General features: G+C 44.9%; 2 protein-coding genes across 15 annotated transcripts in view; both read right to left on the bottom strand.

Annotated features, from left to right (window-relative positions):
* The window catches only part of LOC125758500 (octapeptide-repeat protein T2-like), a 7,506-nt gene extending 1,632 nt beyond the window's left edge, over positions 1-5,874 (bottom strand). The window contains exons 1-4 of one of the 14 annotated variants that reach the window (XR_007416133.1): positions 4,621-5,874; positions 3,580-3,903; positions 2,902-3,163; positions 2,512-2,643 (exon numbers count right to left, since the gene is read on the bottom strand). Coding sequence is in view for 7 of the 14 variants with exons in the window: in XM_049415821.1 (XP_049271778.1) it covers positions 2,306-2,643; positions 4,489-4,845 (695 nt within the window). In the remaining 7 variants the exon portion in view is untranslated. Of the gene's footprint in view, positions 1-2,305; positions 2,709-2,901; positions 3,164-3,579; positions 3,904-4,049; positions 4,108-4,337 lie in introns of all 14 variants that reach the window. The other 13 variants (XR_007416134.1, XR_007416132.1, XR_007416137.1 and 10 more) reach the window with 13 other exon arrangements.
* The window catches only part of LOC119394536 (talin-2), a 612,547-nt gene that overhangs the window by 340,477 nt on the left and 247,607 nt on the right, over positions 1-24,463 (bottom strand). Inside the window, exons 18-21 of the mRNA XM_037661859.2 lie at positions 21,111-21,162; positions 20,901-21,054; positions 14,104-14,205; positions 13,878-14,045 (exon numbers count right to left, since the gene is read on the bottom strand). Coding sequence (XP_037517787.1) covers positions 13,878-14,045; positions 14,104-14,205; positions 20,901-21,054; positions 21,111-21,162 — 476 coding nt within the window. The remainder of the gene's footprint in view (positions 1-13,877; positions 14,046-14,103; positions 14,206-20,900; positions 21,055-21,110; positions 21,163-24,463) is intronic.

Genomic DNA, 24,463 nt, shown 5'->3' with positions numbered 1-24,463 from the left:
CTTTGTCTTCCCATTGGCTCGGTCTGTTTCTTCCTTTCCTTGTTTTGTTCTCTCCCTTTACCTTTGTACTGCACCCTCTCCTCGCCTTCAATCTTTCTCTGTTTCTTCCCTTTCTTGTTTCGTTCTTCTCCCCTCTGTAGTCGCTCTCGACGCCTTCTATCTTTCTGTCTGTTGCTTCCCTTTCTTATTCTTTTCTATCCCTCTGTACTCACTCTCCTTCGCCTTCTACCTTTCTCTTTGTCTTCCCTTTCTTGTTTCTTTCTCTCCCTCTGTAGTCGCTCTCCTCGCCTTCTATCTTTCTCTCTGTTTCTTCCCTTTCTTATTTCTTTTTCTCCCTCTGTACTCACTCTCTCGCCTTCATCTTCTCTCTTTTCTTCCCTTTCTTGGTTTCTTTCTCTCCCTCTGTAGTCGCTCTCTCGCCTTCTATCTTTCTTCTGTTTCTTCCTTCTTATTTCTTTTTTCTCCCTCTGTACTCACTCTCTCGCCTTCATCTTCTCGTTTTCTTCCTTTCTTGTTTCTTTCTCTCCTCTGTAGTCGCTCTCTCGCCTTCTATCTTTCTCTCTGTTTCTTCCCTTTCTTATTTCTTTTTGCTCCCGCTGTACTCACTCTCTCGCCTTCTACCTTCTCTTTGTCTTCCCTTTCTTGTTCTTTCTCTCCCTCTGTAGTCGCTCTCTCGTCCTTCTATCTTTCTGTCTGTTCTTCTTCCCTTTCTTATTTCTTTTCTCCCTCTGTACTCACTCTCTCGCCTTCAATCTTTCTCTGTGTCTTCCCTTTCTTGTTCTTTTTCTCCCTCTGTAGTCGCTCTCTCGCCTTCTATCTTCTCTCTGTTTCTTCCCTTTCTTATTTCTTTTTCTCCCTCTGTACATCGCTCTCTCGCCTTCTAATCTTTCTCTCTGTTTCTTACTTTCTTGTTTCTTTCTCTCCTCTGTAGTCGCTCTCTCGCCTTCTATCTTTCTCTCTGTTTCTTCCCTTTCTTATTTCTTTTCTCCCTCTGTACTCACTCTCTCGCCTTCAATCTTTCTCTGTTTCTTCCCTTTCATGTTTCTTTCTCTCCCTCTGTAGTCGCTCTCTCGCCTTCTATCTTTCTCTCTGTTTCTTCCCTTTCTTATTTCTTTTTCTCCCTCTGTACTACTCTCTCGCCATCTTTTCTCTTGTCTCTTTTGTTTCTTTTCTCTCCTCTTCTACTCTCTCGCCTCTTTCTTTGTGTCTGTTTCTCCCTTTCTTGTTTCTTTTCTCTCCTCTCTGTAGTCACTCTTCTCGCCTTCATAACTTTCTCTTTGTTTTACCTTTCTTGTTTCTCCCTTTACACTTTTTTTTTCTCCTGTAGTTTTCGCTCTCTCGCCTTCTATCTTTCTCTGTTTTCTTCCTTTCTTGTTTCTTTCTTTCTCCCTCTGTACTCACTCTCTCGCCTTCAATCTTTCTCTGTTTCTTCCTTTTCATGTTTCTTTCTCTCCCTCTGTAGTCGCTCTCTCGCCTTCTATCTTTCTCTCTGTTTCTTCCCTTTCTTATTTCTTTTTCTCCCTCTGTACTCACTCTCTCGCCTTCAATCTTTCTCTTTGTCTTCCCTTTCTTGTTTCTTTCTCTCCCTCTGTAGTCACTCTCTCGCCTTCTATCTTTCTCTCTGTTTCTTCCCTTTCTTGTTTCTTTCTCTCCCTCTGTAGTCACTCTCTCGCCTTTTATCTTCTCTCTGTTTCTTCCCTTCTTATTTCTTTTCTCTCTCTGTACTCACTCTTTCTCTGTTTCTTCTCTCCCTCTGTAGTCGCTCTCTCGCCTTCTATCTTTCTCTCTGTTCTTCCCTTTCTTGTTTCTTTCTCTCCCTCTGTACTCGCTCTCTCGCCTTCTATCTTTCTCTTTTCTTCCCTTTCTTGTTTCTTTCTCTCCCTCTGTAGTCGCTCTCTCGCCTTCTATCTTTCTCTCTGTTTCTTCCCTTTCTTGTTCTTTTTTCCCTCTGTACTCACTCTCTCGCTCGCTCTTATTCTCTCGTTCTTCTCTTCTCTCTTCTGTGTTCTCTCTCTTCTCCCTCTGTATTTCTTTTTCTCCCTCTGTACCTCTCTCGCCTTCAATCTTTCTCTTTGTCTTCCCTTTCTTGTTTCTTTCTCTCCCTCTGTAGTCGCTCTCTCGTAGTCTGCTCTCTCGCCTTAATATTTCTTTCTCTCCCTCTGTACTCACTCTCTCGCCTTCTATCTTTCCTTTCTTCCCTTTCTTGTTTCTTTCTCTCCCTCTGTACTCACTCTCTCGCCTTCAATCTTTCTCTGTTTCTTCCCTTTCATGTTTCTTTTCTCTCCCTCTGTAGTCGCTCTCTCGCCTTCTATCTTTCTCTCTGTTTCTTCCCTTTCTTATTTCTTTTTCTCCCTCTGTACTCACTCTCTCGCCTTCAATCTTTCTCTGTTTCTTCCCTTTCATGTTTCTTTCTCTCCCTCTGTAGTCGCTCTCTCGCCTTCTATCTTTCTCTCTGTTTCTTCCCTTTCTTATTTCTTTTTCTCCCTCTGTACTCACTCTCTCGCCTTCTACCTTTCTCTTTGTCTTCCCTTTCTTGTTTCTTTCTCTCCCTCTGTAGTCGCTCTCTCGCCTTCTATCTTTCTCTCTGTTTCTTCCCTTTCTTATTTCTTTTTCTCCCTCTGTACTCACTCTCTCGCCTTCAATCTTTCTCTGTTTCTTCCCTTTCATGTTTCTTTTTCTCCCTCTGTAGTCGCTCTCTCGCCTTCTATCTTTCTCTTTCTTCCCTTTCTTGTTTCTTTCTCTCCCTCTGTACTCACTCTCTCGCCTTCTCTTTCTCTTTGTCTTCCCTTTCTTGTTTCTTTCTCTCCCTCTGTAGTCGCTCTCTCGCCTTCTATCTTTCTCTCTGTTTCTTCCCTTTCTTATTTCTTTTTCTCCCTCTGTACTCACTCTCTCGCCTTCTACCTTTCTCTTTGTCTTCCCTTTCTTGTTTCTTTCTCTCCCTCTGTAGTCGCTCTCTCGCCTTCTATCTTTCTCTCTGTCTTCCCTTTCTTGTTTCTTTCTCTCCCTCTGTACTCACTCTCTCGCCTTCAATCTTTCTCTTTGTCTTCCCTTTCATGTTTCTTTCTCTCCCTCTGTAGTCGCTCTCTCGCCTTCTATCTTTCTCTCTGTTTCTTCCCTTTCTTGTTTCTTTCTCTCCCTCTGTACTCACTCTCTCGCCTTCAATCTTTCTCTGTTTCTTCCCTTTCATGTTTCTTTCTCTCCCTCTGTAGTCGCGCTGCTCGCCGTCTATCTTTCTGTCGGTTTTCTTCTCCCTTTCTTATTTCTTGTTTCTCCCTCTGTTACCTCACTCTCTCGCCTTACACTCTTTCTCTTTCGTCTTCCTTCTTGTTTCTTTCTCTCCCTCCTGTACTGTCGCTCTCTAGTCGCCTTCATCTGCTGTCTCTGTGTCTTCCTTTCTTAGTTTCTTCGTCGCCCTCTGTACTCACTCTCTCGCCTTCTATCCTTCTCTGTTGCCTTACCCTTTCCTTAGTTTGCTTCGCTCCGCTGTATCCGCTCTCCTCGCCTTCTAATCTTTCTCTCGTTGTCTTCCGTTTCTTAGTTCTTTCTCTCCCTCTGTACTCACTCTCTCGCCTTCAATACCTTTCTCTTTGTCTTCCCTTTCTTGTTTCTTTCTCTCCCTCTGTAGTCGCTCTCTCGCCTTCTATCTTTCTCTCTGTTTCTTCCCTTTCTTATTTCTTTTTCTCCCTCTGTACTCACTCTCTCGCCTTCTACCTTTCTCTTTGTCTTCCCTTTCTTGTTTCTTTCTCTCCCTCTGTAGTCGCTCTCTCGCCTTCTATCTTCTCTCTGTTTCTTCCTTTCTTTTCTTTTCTCCCTCTGTACTCACTCTCTCGCCTTCAATCTTTCTCTGTTTCTTCCCTTTCTTGTTTCTTTCTCTCCCTCTGTAGTCGCTCTCTCGCCTTCTATCTTTTCTCTGTTTCTTCCCTTTCTTATTTCTTTTTCTCCCTCTGTACTCACTCTCTCGCCTTCTACCTTTCTCTTTGTCTTCCCTTTCTTGTTTCTTTCTCTCCCTCTGTAGTCATGTTTCTTTCTCTCCCTCTGTAGTCTCTCGCCTTCTATCTTTCTGTCTGTTTCTTCCCTTTCTTATTTCTTTTTCTCCCTCTGTACTCACTCTCCTCGCCTTCACCTTTCTCTTTGTCTCTCGCCTTCTACCTTTCTCTTTGTCTTCCCTTTCTTGTTTCTTTCTCTCCCTCTGTACTCACTCTCTTCGCCTTCAATCTTTCTCTTTGTCTTCCCTTTCATGTTTCTTTCTCTCCCTCTGTAGTCCCTTGCCTCCTCGCCTTCTATCTTTCTCTCTTGTTTCTTCCCTTTCTTGTTTCTTTCTCTCCCTCTGTACTCACATCTCTCGCCTTCAATCGTTCTCTGTTTCTGCCCTTTGATGTTTCTTTCTCTCCCTCTGTAGTCGCTCTCTCGCCTTCTATCTTTCTGTCTGTTTCTCTTCCCTTTTCTTATTTCTTTTTCTCCCTCTGTACTCACTCTCTCGCCTTCTACCTTTCTCTTTGTCTTCCCTTTCTTGTTTCTTTCTCTCCCTCTGTAGTCGCTCTCTCGCCTTCTATCTTTCTCTCTGTTTCTTCCCTTTCTTATTTCTTTTTCTCCCTCTGTACTCACTCTCTCGCCTTCTACCTTTCTCTTTGTCTTCCCTTTCTTGTTTCTTTTTCTCCCTCTGTAGTCGCTCTCTCGCCTTCTATCTTTCTGTCTGTTTCTTCCCTTTCTTATTTCTTTTTCTCCCTCTGTACTCACTCTCTCGCCTTCAATCTTTCTCTGTTTCTTCCCTTTCTTGTTTCTTTTTCTCCCTCTGTAGTCGCTCTCTCGCCTTCTATCTTTCTCTCTGTTCCTTCCCTTTGTCATTTCTTTCTCTCCCTCTGCACTCGTTCTCTCGCCTTCTAGCTTTCTCTCTGTTCCTTCCCTTTCTTACTTCTCTCTCTCTCTCTGTAATCGCTCTCTCCCCTCCTATCTGTTTCTCTGTTGCCTCCCTTTCTTTCTATCTCTTCCTCTGTTTCTACTATTTCTATCTTTATCTCGCTCTCCATACACATTCTCCCATTTTCCTTTCTCTCCTCCTAGACCTCACATCTCTGCTCCTCATCCTCACTTTCATTTCCCACCACCTTGCTACTACATCTTGCCGTCCGATTTTACTAGTGATAAGTTAGATTGCTATTTAAATAGTTCTTCTTTATCAGCAATTCACTTTAACACATGTTCCCTAAAAAGAAATTACGATGAAATGATGCACTTGTACATATTTTCAAAATTTCCTTTTTCCTCGTTTGCATGTCTGAAACATGGCTTTCACTAGATGATAAAAACTTGTATAACATACAAGGATACTTGTCAGAATACTGCAATCGCAAATCATTATACCTACCTTACTCTGCAAGCCGAGATCTGACCCTCATATTGCTGTCAATAACTGCAAATCTGTCAGAACTAGCTGAGCTAGTCAGGTAGAAGTGTGCAGGTCAGTGGATACATAACGCTGAAAGAATGAACCAGTCAAACTGCCAAAGGAGCCAAAGGAGCTCATGTCGCAGAAATTCGGGTGTCGGCGTCACTACCAATGCTTGTGAGTGAAAAATCGTCCGTGAGCGAAAAATCGAGAAAGATGCAAATAAAATAAACAATAAAAATCTTCGGTCCCATTGAGGATCAAAACCGGGCTGTTTGCCTGGCAAGCAGATATCCTACCACAAAGCCACGATGTTACTTGCAGCTACTTCGGAAAAAAACACTACATAAATGCCATGTAGTGGAAGGAGTCTCCTTAGCGCATTTTGTTCGGCAGGTGTCATGACGAAAATGAGCCCATTCGGCGATTTGTAGGCGCATTGGCGAGGCCATCAAACTACGTTTTTTGCTCGACACCATGCTTCGAAAAAGGCCGGGATAGTGCAGCCATTGCCGCTAAAAACACACACGAACTTTCAAAGAGCTCTAAATATGGACAACTATGTGCATCTAGCGGGAAACATATCAAGCCAACGTCTGCTATCTAGAGGAGACGTTGATCAAGCAAACAGCAAACGCTAGATAACGTGCTGCCATCTGTGAGGCATTGTGAGAAATATGTCTCAACTCTTGCACAAGAAAGTGCTTTAGATTGTGCGCGTGTTTGTCTGCGTGCGTGTGTGTGTAACAACACAGATTAATAAGTATGCACTTAGTGGTTGAAGTGCGCACTAGGGGCCGGATTTCGCTATTGCGTTGAACTCTTAAAGGCGAAGCTTAAGGGTCTCCCAATTTTTGTTCAAGCTTTCACACTGACTGAAAGTTGAGTTGGTAATACATTATAGGAAAAAACAGCGTACAAACGGACGAGGCGAAGAAAGGTAACTGTAGTAGGAGACTATTTTCCGCACGGGAAAACGAAACGGAGGAAGACAACGGAGTGCGCGCGAGAGAGGCCAACATGAAATGCGTCAGCTTCAGCACGGCGACGGGCAGAGCGTGAGTGGTCAGCGAGCAAGAAGCAGCACGTTCGATCCGCAAGCTGGGGCCACCAGACCAGCCGGGATGAGCCTGGTGTTTCCTGTGGCGAACAGGTGTCCCAGACCAGGCCTTGCAGCATGTTCCTGCGGTGCACGTGCGAGCGGGCAAGGCCAAGCTGCTGATCGTGTGCCAGATGGTGTGTCTGAGACTAACCAGCTACCGAGTCGGGCCATGGTGCCAAGGCTGCTGGGGTCCGGCACTACCGACTGCTGAATGGACTTGGTGCTACTCCGGGTGCATCGTGGTTCAATGCATACCTGAGCGAGCAGCTCGGGATCTGGTTCTGCCACTTCGATGGCTCATCGTGCCTCTCCTGCTGCGAGCGTGCGTCAGCTACACGGTCGTCGGTACCGTGAGTGACGTCTAAGGAACTATAGACTCCGTATTAGGCAGGACGTGCGGATACTTGCGTAGGCGCCCAGTTGAAAAAAAACAAATGGAACCATTTGGAAATATCAATGGGTCCAAATGGTAATAGTGATTTCCAATTGGGCCAAATAGTATCCCAACAGGACCATTTGGAATTTCCAATTGGTTCAAGAGGATAAGCTCACTTCCAATTGGGCCGAATGGGATCTCTAACTGGACCATTTGGAACAAATGAAACCACCAAATGGTTCAAATGGTAGCTCACTTGAGCCATTTGGAAGCTCACAATTGGAAGCTCACTTCCAATTGGGCCAAATGGAATTCCCGATAGGGCCATTTGGATCAATTGGAATTGCCAAATGGAAACACTCGTTTGCAGTTGGGCCAGGCGGTTCAATTGGAAATTTACGTCCACAATTCGATGAAGGAATTTGAGTTATCAAGTGCTTCGACTTTGTTTACTTGCGAAGTGTTGAAATAAGCGCTTATTTATATATAGACTTGTTATGCCAAGCACCAATTGGTTGCATTAATTTAAATGGTGTGAAGAAAAGATGCACATTTTACAGGCGTGATATAAAGTACCCCGCATGAACGTATTGCAAAAAATATTTCTTCCTTTATTCGACGTTTCCCATAGATCTGCGCACGACCGACACGAAATCTACTGGCCGTTTCGGTCACACTGAGCCGTTGCGCAACTAGCTAATGTTTAAAGCATAGCGGTTAATTCCCTGCGAGAAGAGGAATTTTTTTTATCAACATTCGTCCTATCTGCCACGATCGGAGCGCAGTGAACTTTGCGCCGCCACGATGAACGCCGCATTGCCGGCATTTTTGTTCACAGCAGCATGGACAGCAACAATAGCCGCATCTCAGTAGCAGTAGTCCCGTATCTTTCCTTCACGTTTGCCGATACAAATGCTGAATAATAACGTACTTTATAATATGAATATTACATTAAAATTAAGCTGCATTTTTTTATTTACACTAAGAGCATTACAGGCGGTGGTCAAATATTATTATGACCCCGCAGTTTTGGTAGTTTCGCATATAGGGCTAGTCGTGGTGCTCGCTTTCCATGTATGCGTGCGGCATGTTTCATAGTGAAGCGTGTTTGCTAGAGGAACCTTGGTGACATTAAGATGAGACATTCATTTTTGGTCGCTTTTATCTGTGGAAAGGGTTACAAGCCAACATCAACACGTTCGAGCGGTTTTTGGTGTTGTATTGGTTGTACCATGCGGTGATCGCTTCGTCAGCATCGATCGAGGGTCACCGATTTCCTCAGCTCTGATCCTTCCATGAAAGTACTGCACTTACATATTTGGAGTTAAAGCGAACGCTTGTCCGGAGTATTTGTGTTCTTTATTATGAGCATGGTGTCATTGGACCTTGCTGCAGTATGAGATGGAATGCGCGAAGTAGACTACGTGCCGGTTGATGTGAGCATCCTTTGTGTAATGCCTGTGCCTTATAGCGCACATGTGTCTTTGTAGAAAGCGCTAGCGATTATGTGCAAGTGAATTCATTTGACGTCTAGTCAGAGTAGTACTGAATGAAAAATAATCGGTTGCCGTAAGGGTCGCATTTCGCGTCCATTGAAATGCGACCACTGCGGGCAGGATCGAACCCCTTTCTTTTGGGTCAGCTTGCCGAGCACTGTAAATGATGGACCGCCGCGACGGCGAATGTTAATAATCGTTACATAGTTTTCCTACAGCATAAACTGCGAGTGCTTGTCAGACTGGGCTAATTAAGGGCTATTTTAATGTTGTACTGCGATACGCGAATGGGCTCATGCTACGCATGTTATTTGGTAAAACTATACATTTACTGTAATTGCATATGTTTGATGAGTCATTATTGCCTTCATTTCTTTCAGGTGGTGTACAAGGATACGCGCAAGCACACTGCTCATCTAAGGATATTTTCCAATTATAAGAACGCCTGCTGCAAGTGTTCAAATAAATTCTGAGTTTTCCCACCGTGCTGCCTTGGCTATGTGCAGTTGGCTGGACCAGCAGGTCCTCAGCCAATCAAAGTATGAACCAACTAAGTGACATGCGATAGCAGCCAGCTGAGATCCGTGCAAATTCTGGCCAATTTGAATTCTACTCTGTGTTTAATCCTGGAATTCCACCTTGGCATGGCTCAACACCAAGGTGTACAGCTTGAGTACAGACGGATGTTTGTGCTAAGTGCACCACTTGAACCAATTGGAATACAACCAAATGGCCCAAATGGTTATGTGCTGACTGCACCATTTGACCCAATTGGAGTACAAACAATTGGCCCAAGTGGAATACAGCCAATTGGCCCAACTGGTTATGTGCTACTGTACCATTTGACCCAATTGGCATACAACCAATTGGCCCAATTGGTCCAAATGGCCCAATTGTGTACTAATTCACAAATGGAACCAGTTGGAACCAGGTGAAATTTTCCAATTGGTTCCAATTGTTTTTTTTAACTGGGCGTACAGGACTGCAAGGACTGAGTAATTGTGTATACTAGCGTTCAGCAAGTGTATGTGCGTGTATTTGTCTTTTGATGAGTGTTGTCTGGAAATGTTTTCTCATCCCTCTCTCTGTCTGAGGGCCCACGAACCCACTACAGTAACACACAAACACTGTGCTTGAAACCTAAGAATGTAGTTATTTTAGGTGATCTAAACATTATTGTGTGAATAGCAAAATTTTGGGTGTGAAGCGATTTCGAATAATAAAGATTGAGTGCGAATTGAATCGAATAATTTTCGAATATTTCTCAAACATTTTTCGAATACTTCGAAGTGGAATTACAGAAAAAAGTAGCAGAGAATCTCTAAGTATGTTCATATGAGATAGCAACATGAAAGTGTCTTTTTGCTAGGTTGATGAAGCGCTGGCACGGGGTGGTGTTTCATAGTTGTCTTATCAAGAATGAGGCAATGTAGAGGCCGAATTCTATTTATGTACATGATTTGGTGCAACCAAAGTGTTGCCGACAACACTGTACACGTGATAGGCAAAGATGCCATTTCCTCAGCCTCTCCTCCTCTTTTAACTTCTGTGGAAGTCCAACTGATGTGGCGGACAAGGGTGTGCTCCCTTCAAGTCCGGAGTTCCAAATCTGCCTCGTAGACGTCGATATATAAGAACATTTGAAATTTTGGATGCTAAAAAGCTTCGGCGTCCAATTTTTCGGACTTCCTGCCCAAATTTCAGGTCCAAAACAGCATTAATAGGAGATTTTCCTAATTCAGCGCCACCTGTCGGCAGCAACGAGAAGCATTTCTCAGCCGCCATTAGTAGGTCGCGCGCCGTCAGAGCAGTCAGAGTGCACGCGCGCGCGCTTCAGATTGAACGCTCGCGTGCGATCCTGTTTGCGCAAATAGTTGCCGATTCCGATAGAACGGGATCAGCGCAATGCCAGCCCATTGCTGTGTACCGCAGTGCACGCAAAGAGGATTTCGAGACGAGGATGGGTCGAAGGTAAGCAGAAGCGCGCTTGCCCGCGGCTTTGTTTACAATCGGTGCGCGGCTGATGCCTACCTTTTCTTGCAGGTCTCGTTTTTTTTCTTTTCCGAAGGATACGGACTGGAGGAAAAGGTGGATTATAGCTATTAAGCGTGACGAAGGCCCTTTCTTCACCGTGACGAAGTTCACAAAAGTTTGTTCAAGGCATTTTACTGAAGCAAACTACTTGCCAAACGTCGCCGGAAACCGTCGTTTCTTGAAGCAAGACGCCGTGCCCAGCATCTTCGCGTTTAGTGCTCCGAGGCCTCCACCAAGAAAAAAGCCAAGAAATCGAGAACCACTTAACCTCGTCAGCGCTACAGTGCCTTCCGAAGGCGGGCGATCGACTACCGCGGATGTGAGCGACGTAGACATCTGCTCTCCTACATCGGTGACGAGCAGCATCGATGGCGTGGTGTGTGGTTGTGCGTGCTCGCTAAAGATTTCCGACCTCGCCGAACAACTCGACGTAATGACGGCGCGTGTCCGTGCGTTAGAGTCGGAAGTAAAGAAAAAAGTCGAAGAAGTGGAGCTCACTAAAAGTTCGTTGTACAAAGCAGAGCGAGCGCTCGACATTGCAGCACAAGAGCGTAGCCAGCTGGAGAAGCGCGTGAGCCGAAAGTTTTCCGTTGAGTGCTTTCGGGATAGCCCTGTGTACGAAGACGTTTCGATCGAGGCGGTTTGGACGTAGCTTTCCACAGCAAACTTGTGACTTCGTTCATCGTTGTGCTTCGCTAACCTTTCTGAGGCGCCCCGCCACGGTGGTCTAGTGGTTATGGCGCTCGACTGCTGACCCGAAGGTCGCGGGATCGAATCCCGGCCGCGGTGGCTGCATTTTCGATGGAGGCGAAAATGTTTGAGGCCCGTGTACTTAGATTTAGGTGCACGTTAAAGAACCCCAGGTGGTCGAAATTTCCGGAGCCCTCCACTACGGCGTCTCTCATAATCATATCTTGGTTTTGGGACGTTAAACCCCAGATATTATTATTATTAACCTTTTTGAGGCGCTGTAGGCTTCCACTTTTTCTTCCGTAAGAGTCTCCAGAATAACTGCGAGACTTTTGGACCACGACATCACCACCAAAACAGTAAGCGAGACGCTGTAGTGTGGGCTCTCCTACACTGCCCATGCAACTGCCTGAAATGACGCCCTACTAATGGCGGACGGCAAAAAAATCAGTGTGGCCAGACTGAATTAGGAAAATCTCCTATTGAGCCCCCACCTCTGCCACATCTCCATGTTGGAACCAGCGTTTCCTTGAGTTGCGATTTGCGACCGTAACGGAGCTTGAAAGCCAGCTTTGCCGCAATACCGGAGCGTGATGAGGTGAAGCATATTGAAAATCTACGAACAACTTTTAATTGGATGCTGACTGCGTTTTGGCTAAGTTTGACCATAACGGAGCTTGAAAGGCAGCTTTGCTGCAATACGCGAGTGTAATGAGGTGAACCATATTGAAAATCTGTAGGGGTCACTTTCAATCGAACGTTGACTGTATTTGTTTTTGGGAAGTTCGAATAGTTCGAATAGTAAAATTCAAGTGCAAATCAAATTGAGTAGCAAACACTATTAAAAAGCATGGTTGATTCCTCCCGTCATAGGAATCGGAATAACACGAAAGTAAAACGTGCCCTTATAGAAGTAACTCAATGTTTACTGTACACTGATATAATAGAGTTTGCACGATGTATATTGATGTCTGGCAGCTATAGCACCGTTTAAGGTGGAAGCACCCATTTGATGCTTGGTGGTGCATCTCCATGCCGACGACTGACGTCCATGTTCAACGATTAAACAAACCCTTGCGGTAGCTGTAGTAGTCAACGGTGAAAGTGTAATCAGAGAATGAGTCGTGATAGCCAGAAGAGCGTCGCATATTGGATGCAGAACTTGGTCGCCATCCTGCGGCATGTTAAAATGTGATTGAACACCAGGGCCGCACTAGAGGGAAACGCAAAGCGCGTCGTGCCGCCCCGGCAGCCCGGCCGCAATTTTTCTCGGGGCGAGCGTGTTGGGGGGGAACGCGTGTTACAGCCAGGTGAGGCAGGCGCGCGTCGCAGAGCTATTTTTGGTTTGATTGGCGTGATGCTATGAGCGAGGCCGACGCTTTTACGGCGCTTGCATCTTTGAGGCGCTTTGTACACATCTGCGTACCCAACTTTTTTTTGCTAGTCGTGTCGGCTAGTGGCTAAGAAAGAACGACACACTAAAGTTTGGATAAATTAAACCTCCTGCATAATAAATGTTTCCTCATTTAACTTCATTTTACAGTGTACAGTTGCATATGAGCACTGTGCTGAAGACACTACCACGTTCGACGAGTTGTTCGACAGGCCACTTTCTGTGAGCCCTGTCAAAACTATTTTTTCTTTGCTCAAAATTAATATAGCCGAAAAAGAAATTGCAATATAGTTCAAGCGTGACATTTCATCCTATTTAAGCAAAAAAAAACACTAATGACTTCAGAATCAATACATATTTAATTAGAATTCAATTAAAATTAATTACTCAGAGACCTGCAATTCAACGTACTATGACATTATTTTTGTTGCAGTAGAATGTCGAATGCATCGAAGTAATGTTGTGTAAATTTGATGCATTTACAGACAGTTGTTGAAAGGTCACACCTTGAAAGTGTATTGCTGGACACGCTCACTGATCATGTCCTTTCTCACTTCCTTTCACTTAAAGACTGCAGTGTAATTAATGTGAACATTACGGATCATTATCCTGTTTCCTTTTCCAATAGAAGTTTCATGCATGCTTTAACATTTATAAAAACCATTTTTGGCAAAGAAGAGTTTGATAGCCAATGTTGAATGGCCTATTGTTGAAATGTACACTGACGCTAACGTAGCTTTTGATGAAATGCCTTCGTGAGAGTATTACAGTCGTTAAATGCAGGAAAAGCCATTCAGCTCCCCATAACCACCCCATAACCAGTGGATAACAAACAGTCTACTGCAAATGAGTTCTGCGGAATCCTGCAAGGTGGCAGAAGGGTTATGAAAGAGATAATTGATAACGACCCATTTGTATCACAAAGCCACAAGGAAATCCAGACGCATTTCTCAGAAAGGAAGCTTCTTAGTTGAGGAAAATTGTGTCCTAGTCCAGGGTTCCCAGGATCAAACCTGGGACTAGTCAAGAACATGTGTAGGATGAGTTGTGTCTAGGACCAGAAAAGGTAATAAAATAAACAGTTTGGCACTCCCCTGTCTGTGTGTTTTCTTTTCTTTCATGTGTCACACTAATACATGCTGCAGTTAAACCAATGGATGCCCAGATGTCTTTCCGTAAGAACCAGCACTTCACTGTCATCCCTTTAGCTTAAGTGGCTCTGTGTGTTCAGAATGGACCATTCGAACATGAAATTATCCCTATAGCTTAAAATATAATGTGAAAGATGTTCATTTGTCCCATGTCAGTCACCAGAACTGTTACCAGCTCACTTCGTTTCATTGCGAAGTTCAACAGAGCCACGGCAAATCTACCAAAAAGCCAAGCACAGCCAGCTGTACCTTTGCACAGGCCACAAGCTGGGAAGTGGCCAGGGCTCCCTGAGTGGCAGCACCAATCACCCGGTTCTGTTGGCCTTGGTCATCGCAGGTGGAGGCCACATTCTTGGCCTGCAGCACCAGGGCTGCCGTCGCATTGGCCACCTGCTTGGCTGCGGCCAGCAGCTGATCCTGCATGGCAAGGGCATTGGCAGTGCTGGCAACAGTGTCAGGCAAGTGTAAGCCCAACCTGAAGCTCCAGGTCTGCTTCATCCTCCTCGCCAATGGTGTACAGAACAGCATGACTAGCCTCACCCACTCGGCTGGCAGCATTCAACAGGTTCTGGCGGGGCTGCAAAACCAGAGGCAATACATGGTCACAGCCATGGTTACAGTGATTGCATTGTCATCTCGAAAGTGCTCAAAGCCCAAAAAAGACTCGGCAGGGGCATTATCCTGATCTGCTAACTTCTCTAAAAATCTTGGGCACAAACATTAAAAAATGGCATTAGCACCATCTTCGTCGCTGTCCAATCACTGAACATATATATATATATATCTTTTTTTCAGATACCTGACCCACTTCTGAGTCACTTCCGAGTCTTAGGCATTATGCTGAGTCATGCATGTCACAAGTGAGCAGTAGGTACAAAATGAATTCATGGGGATCAAAATGGTTAGCAATTCTCTGATAAAAGGTTTAAGTCTAAGTGGTTTTCGTTGTGTACCTACCATACGAGATTAATTCACGAGCTCCCTTTAAAACATTTACACTTGTTTGCTGGAGTGTATTAAATAAGAATAGATAAGCTAAGATTATGAACAAGATATGATTCTCTATATTTTCTGTCTCTCAGTGACCGGAAGATTATCTGAAGTATGTAAACTCATTGAAGTCGTGACCTGCCACATTAAAATGCTGTGGTCGTTTCTTCGTCGCGTCCAGGCGATGCCTATGTAATCTAATATTGCCGCACGCAATATTAGTCTCCTAAGTAAAATTAGTCCTTATGCTTAAATTATTCTGAATTTGACTCGACCTACTAACTACAAATTTTTGGCACTGGTACAGGAAGACCTCTTGCATGTAATGCACACCAACGTTTTATGGGACAATTAAAATCTGAGCTTTCGCAATCATCTCTGCTAAAGCCTTGCACCTATCTCCACTACATAGACGAAATATTTATTATATGGGAACATGACATAAGTGCAATAAACACATTCACTGACCTTTTTAACAAGTTTCATCGCAGTATTAAATTTAACATGCACCAATATTCCAGTGAAATTAACTTCCTAGACACTACAGTACCTCTTCAAAGAAGAAAAATTAGAAACGATGCTCTACAGAAAGCCAACAAACAGCCAACAATAGTCATCGACCGTGACACTGCAAGCAAGGGATATTTGTTGAACAGGCAAGGCGTATAAGAGGGACTTGTAGTGATTACGGTGATTATGTTCACAGGATTCTAAAGGGAACTTCAGTTGGAAGAAATTCCTGCATGATACAGGAAATCAGCACTAGCTAGAAGAGACCCTCAAGCACAGCCCGACAAGCCGCTAGCATTAAAACGAAATACTCAAATGCACTCCCAAACATAATATCCTCCATAAGTATTATCCGATATTAGCAAGAAAGGAGCACTTTAGAGAAGGATGTCCTGAAGTACCAAGGGTCGTTTATCACCGAAATAGAAACCTTAAGTACATGTTAGTGCATGCAAAAGTAAACGCTCAGTTTACCGCCACCATAACTGCTTGTTATTCTTCAGTGTAATTATGCGGAAATACGACAAAAGACTAGAGGGGACAACAACAAGCTGCACACCTCGGACATCAGGGAGGGCCGATGAGTCATCTGCTCTACCATAATGGCCCCTGTCGCATTTCCTTTTCAAATGCTCCTTGGTATCGCCACTATGCGTCTTGTTACAGCACCTAAATTTTTACGTGCCAGCGTATATGCGCCATTTGTCAAATCGCTGTCATGGAGAGTGTAGCAGCAGCTAGAGGCAAAGTGGGAGAAGGAAAAAGACAAAGGGACAAAATGTTGCAAAAGAGGTGCTTGTGAGCCCATAGCAACAATGCCTAAAACATTGGCGCACTAATTACATTATTGTTACATATGTGACTTGTTGGTGGCGCCACCTAGCCTGTGATAATGAAATAAAGAGCAGTAGGGCAGAGGCAGGCCCAGCGAGTTCACCACCAACAAGCACAGCTGTGCGCGTTGTTTCTCGCTGGGGATGCACTGAGAATACAACAATTAACTGCCATGGTGCCTGGTTGCACATGCAAACACATCTCGCTCGACCCATGGTCAAGGAGTAGCGAGTCAACCCCTTTTAATGCACGCAAACGTAAATGCCTTGCTTGTCAAATCACCGTCGTGATATGTGTCAAAGCTATTCTGGTTAACGTCAAGAAACATTCTATAGGCAATGCACAAGGTGATAGCACCAATTTGCTTGCGCATTGTTCACAGAGTGAAACATCACTAACTTTTTCTTTGCATGTAACATGCCTGCACACATGCTCACCTATTTCTATTTTTTGTGGCTTTTTCAGCTTTATGTGCATCACCCAATTGGCCAGATGTCTGAAGTGCTGGATGCATTTTGAGAAAGCTGGAGTTTATCGCTGTGTCGTCTTATTGGTGTCTATTAGGCTCTCGGTTACACTCTACCAATTTTTCAGTTAGAATCAAGTTAAACACTGCATTTTATACTTCATGTCCTTCGCAGACATTACTGAGGAAGTGTGTGCAATACTGTTGCGCCAACCACCCTTTTGAGCCTAAAGAACATAGAAAAATGTTTGGAGGACATTCGCCTTCAAGAGTGCAATGCAATAGCATTATCGGGCCCCATTTGCTTGCCATGCTTCGCTCAGCCATTCTGTGAGGAAAGGAATGCATCGGCCGTTGTCAACTGCAATTACAGTACCCACTACGCATCTGTATGGCAAAACATGCACCTACAAACCAGCACACTTCATTAATGCTGACAGCCCAGCTGTTTGCAATAGGAGATAGTCAAAATGTAGAGCACCTTATAGTTGACAAGCCTGCAAGCTCAATCCACTACGTGTTGCAGGGCGCGAAAACGAAACCAGTCACATATCGCAGAATTTCAGCTGCTAGCTGCTGGCTTTTTGTCCTCGTTCTGCAATGACTTCCCAATGCTTTGTGCACTGTTCAGCCAATGAGGCAGCCGTGACAATAACGGGAACAAGGTAACACCGATTTTATTCGAATGTATTCGTTACCTGAACGAAGCAAAAAAGGTGCCGACGTGAACTTGTCCATCAACAAAATGGACATTGCACTTTGGTTCGAAAATGACTGGCATGTACAAAAGCATTCTTCAACCTCAGTTCTTATTTCCCCGAGCAATTCAGTTGCCTTGCCTGCAATATAATCTAGACTTGCCAAACGAAATATCAATATACGCATTTTTAAACAGACAAAACGTCGCACAAGAGAGCATAATTGATCAACATTTGCTAGTCAGTGTTGCTGATTGACAAAAGCAATGGCTTATATATATAAATGTGCATAAGGCTCAGTCGATGGATAGTAACAATCAGTACCACAGATGCTGCTGCACACATCGGTGAAAAATCTCCAGTGCTACCACACGAGACTTGATCGCGGCACAAAGGCTTGAACAGGCATTTCTTTGCAAGCTTTGCAAGACAGCATGCACAGACGTGCATAGTCTACCCTTGGCTTTACACCCCCTTATCCCTTCCATTTTATTTTTCTTTTGGTATCTTCAGTCAGTGTGCGCTGCAAACACTATGGAGCTAGAGTTACGGAGCCCATACAGTGGAGCTCAGTAGATCATCGCACTCATCTTTGCGCTGATCTCACATGCTGTTCACAGTAGCACACGGTAATGCAACACTACTGTGGGATGCGAAAGCAAACAGCATGATATTTAAAAATATATGAAAAGGAACACAGGCATATAGCTTCAAAGAAAACCACAATGACAATACCAAATCCTCACGATATATTATGTTCACAATGTATTACAGTAGAACCCCGCTGATACGTTTTTGAAGGGACCGTAGGAAATAAACGTGATGGGAAACGTAAGAGCCGAAAAACAGGAAAAACGACAAAATATGTAGTGGTACAGAATTTTATTTCAATGCTCACGAGCAGCACGAAAATTGGCGCACTCAGCCGCGATCTAGTCGACGGATAGAAACGCGGAGCTGGGGACGGCCTCATCCACAGAAATGTAATCAACGTATGTGATTTTTTTAACACCAACAGCTGTGGGCATGAAAGAACTAAGCACACGAAATCACGACCAGCGCGGAGAGTCCGACCGCGAACCGCGCACGACCATGCGAGCTCCAACCAGCTAGAACTCCTCCCGTCCTCCGGCAAATAACGATGATGATGAGTCTACGCCAACGCGATGGCACAAGTGAATGCTAATCTCGAAGGCCTTGCTTTCGCGAGCAATTACGTCATAGACGCCACGTTTGTGCAATACAAATCTCAAAGGCTATGCTTTTGTCAATAGTAAATGCCAATCTCGAAGGCCTTGCTTTTGCGAGCATTTACGTCATAGACGCCATCTTTGCAATGCGAATCTCGAAGGCCATGCTTTTGTTTGCATCAATTGAAAGATCCTGTTGCTTGCGTCTCTCATGTGGCTAATATTACGGTCAAAACAGGCCAAGCTGCGTGAAAATGCACCATGGCCGCTCTCTTCGGTAGTCACTCGGTCGGCTCCGAGCGCACTTCGCGACGTATCATACGGGAACGGTCCGACAGTTACGACGTAACAGCGGGGATCCCAATACATTGTATCCTATGGGAGCTATGCCGGGACCGGCGGAAAACGATGTAACAGCCGGGAAAACGCAGCAGTGAGGAACGTAACAGCGGGGTTCTACTGTATAAGCAACCAGTGTGCAGTAAAAGAACATTATGTATGCAGAAAAAGAGGTGCTATAATAAAGAGTGGCACTCATAAAGAAGAAAACCATCAAGTTGTTTCACATTGTTTCTTTCGCGTTGTTAATAACGTGCTCCTCTTTGAAATGCGTGATCAGCTTTTTGTCTGCTTTGCGGTGCGCTGCTCACGTACCTGTCCATGCCTTGCTTCCTTAAAAAAACAAAAAACAATGAAACACGCAATTGCAAAGGGATGTGTATATGTATATATGTTTTCGTGTTCTTCAATAAAAATTCAGTTGAAAGTCAGCGCTGTGCTGTGTCCACTTGTTGCTTCTTCATCTACGTGTTTCGCGCTGTTAGCTGCAATGAATCTACATCAACTCGCCCAGTTTTCTATGCTACTTGGTACAGAGATGCCCGTCTGTGCCTAAACCAGCCGAGGAAAGCAGCACTGTGTTGCTGCCCAGCTTTTGATATCTGACGCGTGTTTATAATCGCAATGGTAAATACAATGGAGACGTATTGCAGTGCAAGTTTATTTTAGAAATCTGACAGTCACATCTCCTCAGCAAGAACAACTTCTTGGAATATCTACCCCAGACCAGATGTCATTACAGAACAACAGTTTGGTTTCACAAAGTGGTGCACCACCTGCAGCTGCCGTCCAGATGAATAACGGGGAGCTGAGTTAGTTGATACATATCCATGTTAAAAGACAGGGCGTGCAAACACGGACACGAGAGAAGTCACGACAATACAAACGCTGGCGCGTTGACTTCTCTCTTGTGTTCATGTTCGCATGCCCTGTCTTTTAACACGTCCGGACTTCAATATTGTGTTCTCATCGATTTGTGGCAGCACAGTAAGGTCCATTCAGCACTCGATGTAAAAAGAAGCTCCGCCAACTACTGGTGCTCAGCCTCTCTGTGGCCACTCCTTGTTGAGGCGCACAATTCTGCAACTGCACCCAGCACAAAATGGCACACAGCATGCATTATGAATATCCCCTATTGGTTGGCAGCTCTTAACCACTCACTCATTACACACTTCACATAGTGTTACACTTGATGCAATTGTACACTTCTGCTACGCACTATTACATCTGTTAATGAGACTCTTTGCTTGACATGACGACTTTATAGGGTCCTTTTTCCAAAGCGCTTTGAAGCACTAGTGTGGCTCTGCTAGAATACTTGAATGCCACACAGACTGCCTCGCTTCAAATTCCTGTTTGAGGCCAGATTTTTCAATTTTGCATCCATCTGGATTTTTCGCTCATGGACACCGCTGCTAACACCACATTTTCCGCAACATGGGCTATTTGAAATTACGTAAGCAAATATGGCATACTAGGATGTAAGCTACGTTATATAATACTAATAAAGTTATCTTTATTTGGAAAGTGCTCAATCTATCTGTCTTCTCGTCATAAAATCGCACGTTTGGCTCTTTTTCACGAATTATACCATCATTGGACACTCCACAACAATCTCATTTCTCAACCACAATACACATCACCTCGAATCGACCACAGTTACAAGGTTGGTCTCTACACGTGTCACACTAACTTTCTTTGAGCCATTCCAGAGAATGCAACCACCGTCCTGAAGATATCGTATCAATTCATGATAACTATTTGTTTCGAGCAGCTTTAGCTAACATCGTATAATCAAAGCTATCTTTTTTTTTCTTTTTACTTTGTGTGTGTAACCTGAGTGCATTCTGTTATCCAAGCCTTGATTATTTTTTACTGAAAGACGTTTCTAACCTTAGTAAATTTTTTATCATTTTTCTGAGATCATGTTATATTCCTTTGTTTACTCTAACTAAACTATAATTAGAAGTCTTTGTGCTAAAGCATCCTATCTTACTGTAACCACTCCCCTCTTTAATGACTTTGGCCCTGAGGGTTTTATTAAATAAAAAAAAATATTCAGCTCAAAAAATTACATTTTGCAAATCCCTAGCCCATCCCTTGTTCGAACCTTCCATTCCAGGGAACTTTACATCCTTCCTGCTCTCTAAGCATCATGCCACGAGCAGACAACAGCACTTAACAAAGCTGCAAGTGAAAGCTCCTACACATCGCAGGCTGGACAAGCAAATTAAGAAAGGCCGACCTCTTTGTTCTGAGGCTCTGCAGCACGAAGCAGGTCGGAGAAGGCATTGCAGAGGCGGCGTGCTGCGTCCAGCAGTTTCTCGCCCGAGTCCTCATCGTCCATCAGGGCCGCTATCATCTTCACATCCTTCGACATCTCAGGCAAATTGTTGGCACTGCAAAGGGACCACATGCATAAGCATCTAGCCCAAGCCGAGTGATGAAAGCTTACATAGTGGTGATGGCTGCTCCAACCGCTGGCTGGTCCACTTCTTCTGGTGGACCTGAAACACACGAATGCCACACCTCCTTGACAAACTTCACTGCTATTCTGAAGCATCATCATAGCATGCAACCCTGTCTGCACTAATGCGATCTGTTCAAGACATCACTAAATGACCACCGTCACATCTCAGAGAACAGGAACGAAGGAGCCGGCAGCCTCCTCCTTTCGCCTTTTCTTTTTTTTTTTTTGTTGCCGTTTAGTGAGTTTTGACCAGCCAACCGGGGCGGTGATGTCACGGTTCTTCTTTAAAATTTTGGTCTGTCAAGGCATAGCTTGAAAGTTCCACTTCTTGCAATTTCTTTAAGGCGCTCATTAACGCTGCGCCCTGACTGACCTACGTACACTTTGCCACAAGAGAGTGGAATCTTGTAGACCACATCAATGCTGCATTCTACAAACTTCAGGTGGTTCATGATGGTACTTGGAAGCACAAAACACAAAAAATACACCAGAAGAGCTAGACAAGAAAAGCGCTCACTTCAAGCGAAAGGCAGCCAGGTTTTATCGTGCGCCAAAAGGCAAAAGCAACAGGGAAACACGTGCGTGCACAACAACAAACTAACAAATGGCAAACAACTGTCAGCTCAAAGATAAAAAACCATAGCAAAAAACAAAATCTGCCTTTTGCACATGAGGATCACAAAACTAAGGTGAAACAACTGTGGTGAAAAAAACCCAGGTCATGCCAAGCATGTGCATGGCTGCCGCTGATCTATTCCCAGTGCCAAAGAATTATCGAGAGAAGGCACTTCACTATTTAGTAGGTTAATAGACGGCTGGCTGACTCACTTCGGAGCATTTCTGTGGATATGAACAGCTTCACTTATTTCTCTCGTTATCTTGTTTGAGTGCCGGAAAAGAATGGTGGTTTTGTTGAGTTTGGGTTTGCACCAGCATTGTCGACACTGACGTGTGAGGTGTGAATAGGGGCACCTTGTAGGGGGCTGTGGTGCTCCCTTAGCCTAATATTCAGGCAGCAGTCTGTCTGGCCTATGTAGCAGTGACCACCTGAGAAAGAAATGAGTTAAACCATGTTGCACATGCAGAAAACAAATGGCATACTGTCATTCGTGTTAGATGATGTCTGCCTCGGCAATCCCTTGTTACGCAGGTGTTTGTGACGAGCTGGGCATAGGGTTTGTGAAGAGCTGGGTGACGAAATTGGGTGCGCCCAATGTTCCGGTGGAGGAGAGAAAGAAGTATGCTGCATACCGTGTATTGATGGTCGTTCTTATTGACTGAAGAAGATGGCCTCCCGATACAATGTCGACGTCATTTTGCATGCCAAGAACAAGCTCAGTGCCATATACCCAGCTCTTCACAAACGCCTATGTAACAAGAGATCGCCGAGGCAGACAACATGTAGCACTAATCACATTATGCCATTTGTCGATGAGGCAATCATCGCGAATGGCCCTGCGTCGGATAGCGACTGCGACAGCAGTGATACAGGCCAGGCTGCATCAACGTACAGTCGAACACGGATATATCGAACTCGAAGGGGATCGCGAATTAGTTCTATATATGAAAAATTCGATATAAAAAAATACAGGTCCCGAGACCTTACCAGTGGCGGACGATCACCTACAATCAGCACATTCAAGAATGGCAACAACCGTGAAAACCGGAATATAGGTTGAACTTTTTTTCCAAAAAACAGCCCTAAAAAGTTGACCCTCGTCTTATATACTGGTCATTGGCAGAAAAGCTTCGCAAGTCTGGCCACTATGGGCAACTGATGTCAACCGCCTCCATCACCATCGCAATCATCGGCACTGCTATGTTTACCACCAGCCTTGTGCCGTGGGCGATCTCATTTTGCGTTTTTGTTGTCTTGTGAATCTCTTTGGGCTCCGAGGCCCTTTTGTTCTTGTTTTCGACCGGTGGCCGACGACAGTTCCCCGTGGCGTTCAAGAAAACAGAGATCGAATTCGCGACGGCACGAAGAAATCTGGTCTGAAGTGCATGAGAGGTGTGTTGGGATGTTAGCGCACTGTGAACGCGAGCGGGAGCCGGAAGCCGTGAGTCACAAACAATAACTGAAAGTTTATCTTTGCACGGGTGTTCTCGCTCTTCTAATCCCGCCGGATACCGTTTCTTTGTTGCTTCCTGAAATGCCGGTGGCTCTGGTTAGAGCGGCACGTATGGCTATGATAGCGGGCAGATCGAGTTCACCACAGAAGCATTCGCTACTGGCGGACGCTGAAGGATCACATGACGTCGATCAGAAGAAAACTGTTTCGGTGCCAGACTACAGCTTATCTAGAGGTGGAAACAAAGGCTGCACAGTTTAACCGGGAGCCGCACTCGCGACGTGTTTGCTACCGGTGACTTCAAAGTGCATCCAAATTAATGCTGTCAAGACGGTTGTGACGCTTTACGAAGATAATGCTTGAGCCCATCTTATGGCTTTCTGCCATGTGGAACTTACGTGTAAATAAATGGCATATTCACTGTTCACCATTTTAAATTGGGTGTGTTACACGGTAAAGGCTTCTGATACTTTGGCTATTCCATGTACTTTTTTTCTTTCAATATTCAGTAGTTAGAAGTGGGGGTTCGACCTATATTCCGGTCCGACCTATATTCCGGTTTTTACGGTAATTCCGCACACACGATGCAACAGAATGTTTTATTTGCGTGAAAAAAAAATCTCTTATCTTGGCCTGCTTCTTTGTCTTCGAAATGAAGTTGAAGACACCGGCCTCGATCTTACCGAGGCTGTCCAGGTGCAAGAGCTCGGTTCCCTCCATGTCGCCGCAACAACGGCGAATCAAGCCCAATGCTGCCGCCACTTCAGCAGCGGAGTACGCGTATGCAGCCGCCGCCTCATCCGCACGATCTTCGTCACCACTTGAGCTGTCGGCCTGGGCATCCTGGGTCCCTGCGACCGCAGCTACAATTTCCTCGTCAGCGAGGCTCGCAACAGCCTGAACGTTGCAGTCCGCTTCCACAAAATCGTCCGCAGACACTTCGTGTGGTAGGCAGCCGTGAAGAGGGACGGCAACTCGCAAAACTCGTCGTCTATGCGCTCGTCGTCGCAGTCTTTACCGGTTTCCGCAAGTTCCGCCATCATGAAGCCTGCCTTCCGGAAGCAGTTGGCCACAGTGTCCATCCTCACGTCTTGCCAGCCGCCCGTCATCATTTGAATGGCACCAGGCAGGTCAACCTTCAGCTCGGTGCCCATGCATAGAATGCCTGTTCAAGAACCACGACATTCGCTGCTCTGCCGCCTTGGCCTTGATATCTGCCTTGTTCTTCAACAAGGTGCTCAGCGTGCTCCGTGGTAGCCCAATGTT

This window comes from Rhipicephalus sanguineus, chromosome 5, assembly GCF_013339695.2.
Source record: "Rhipicephalus sanguineus isolate Rsan-2018 chromosome 5, BIME_Rsan_1.4, whole genome shotgun sequence".
In the NCBI taxonomy this organism is placed as follows: Eukaryota; Metazoa; Arthropoda; class Arachnida; order Ixodida; family Ixodidae; genus Rhipicephalus; species Rhipicephalus sanguineus.
Note: the sequence above shows the minus strand (reverse complement) of the source record. Positions and strands in the feature narration are given on the sequence as shown.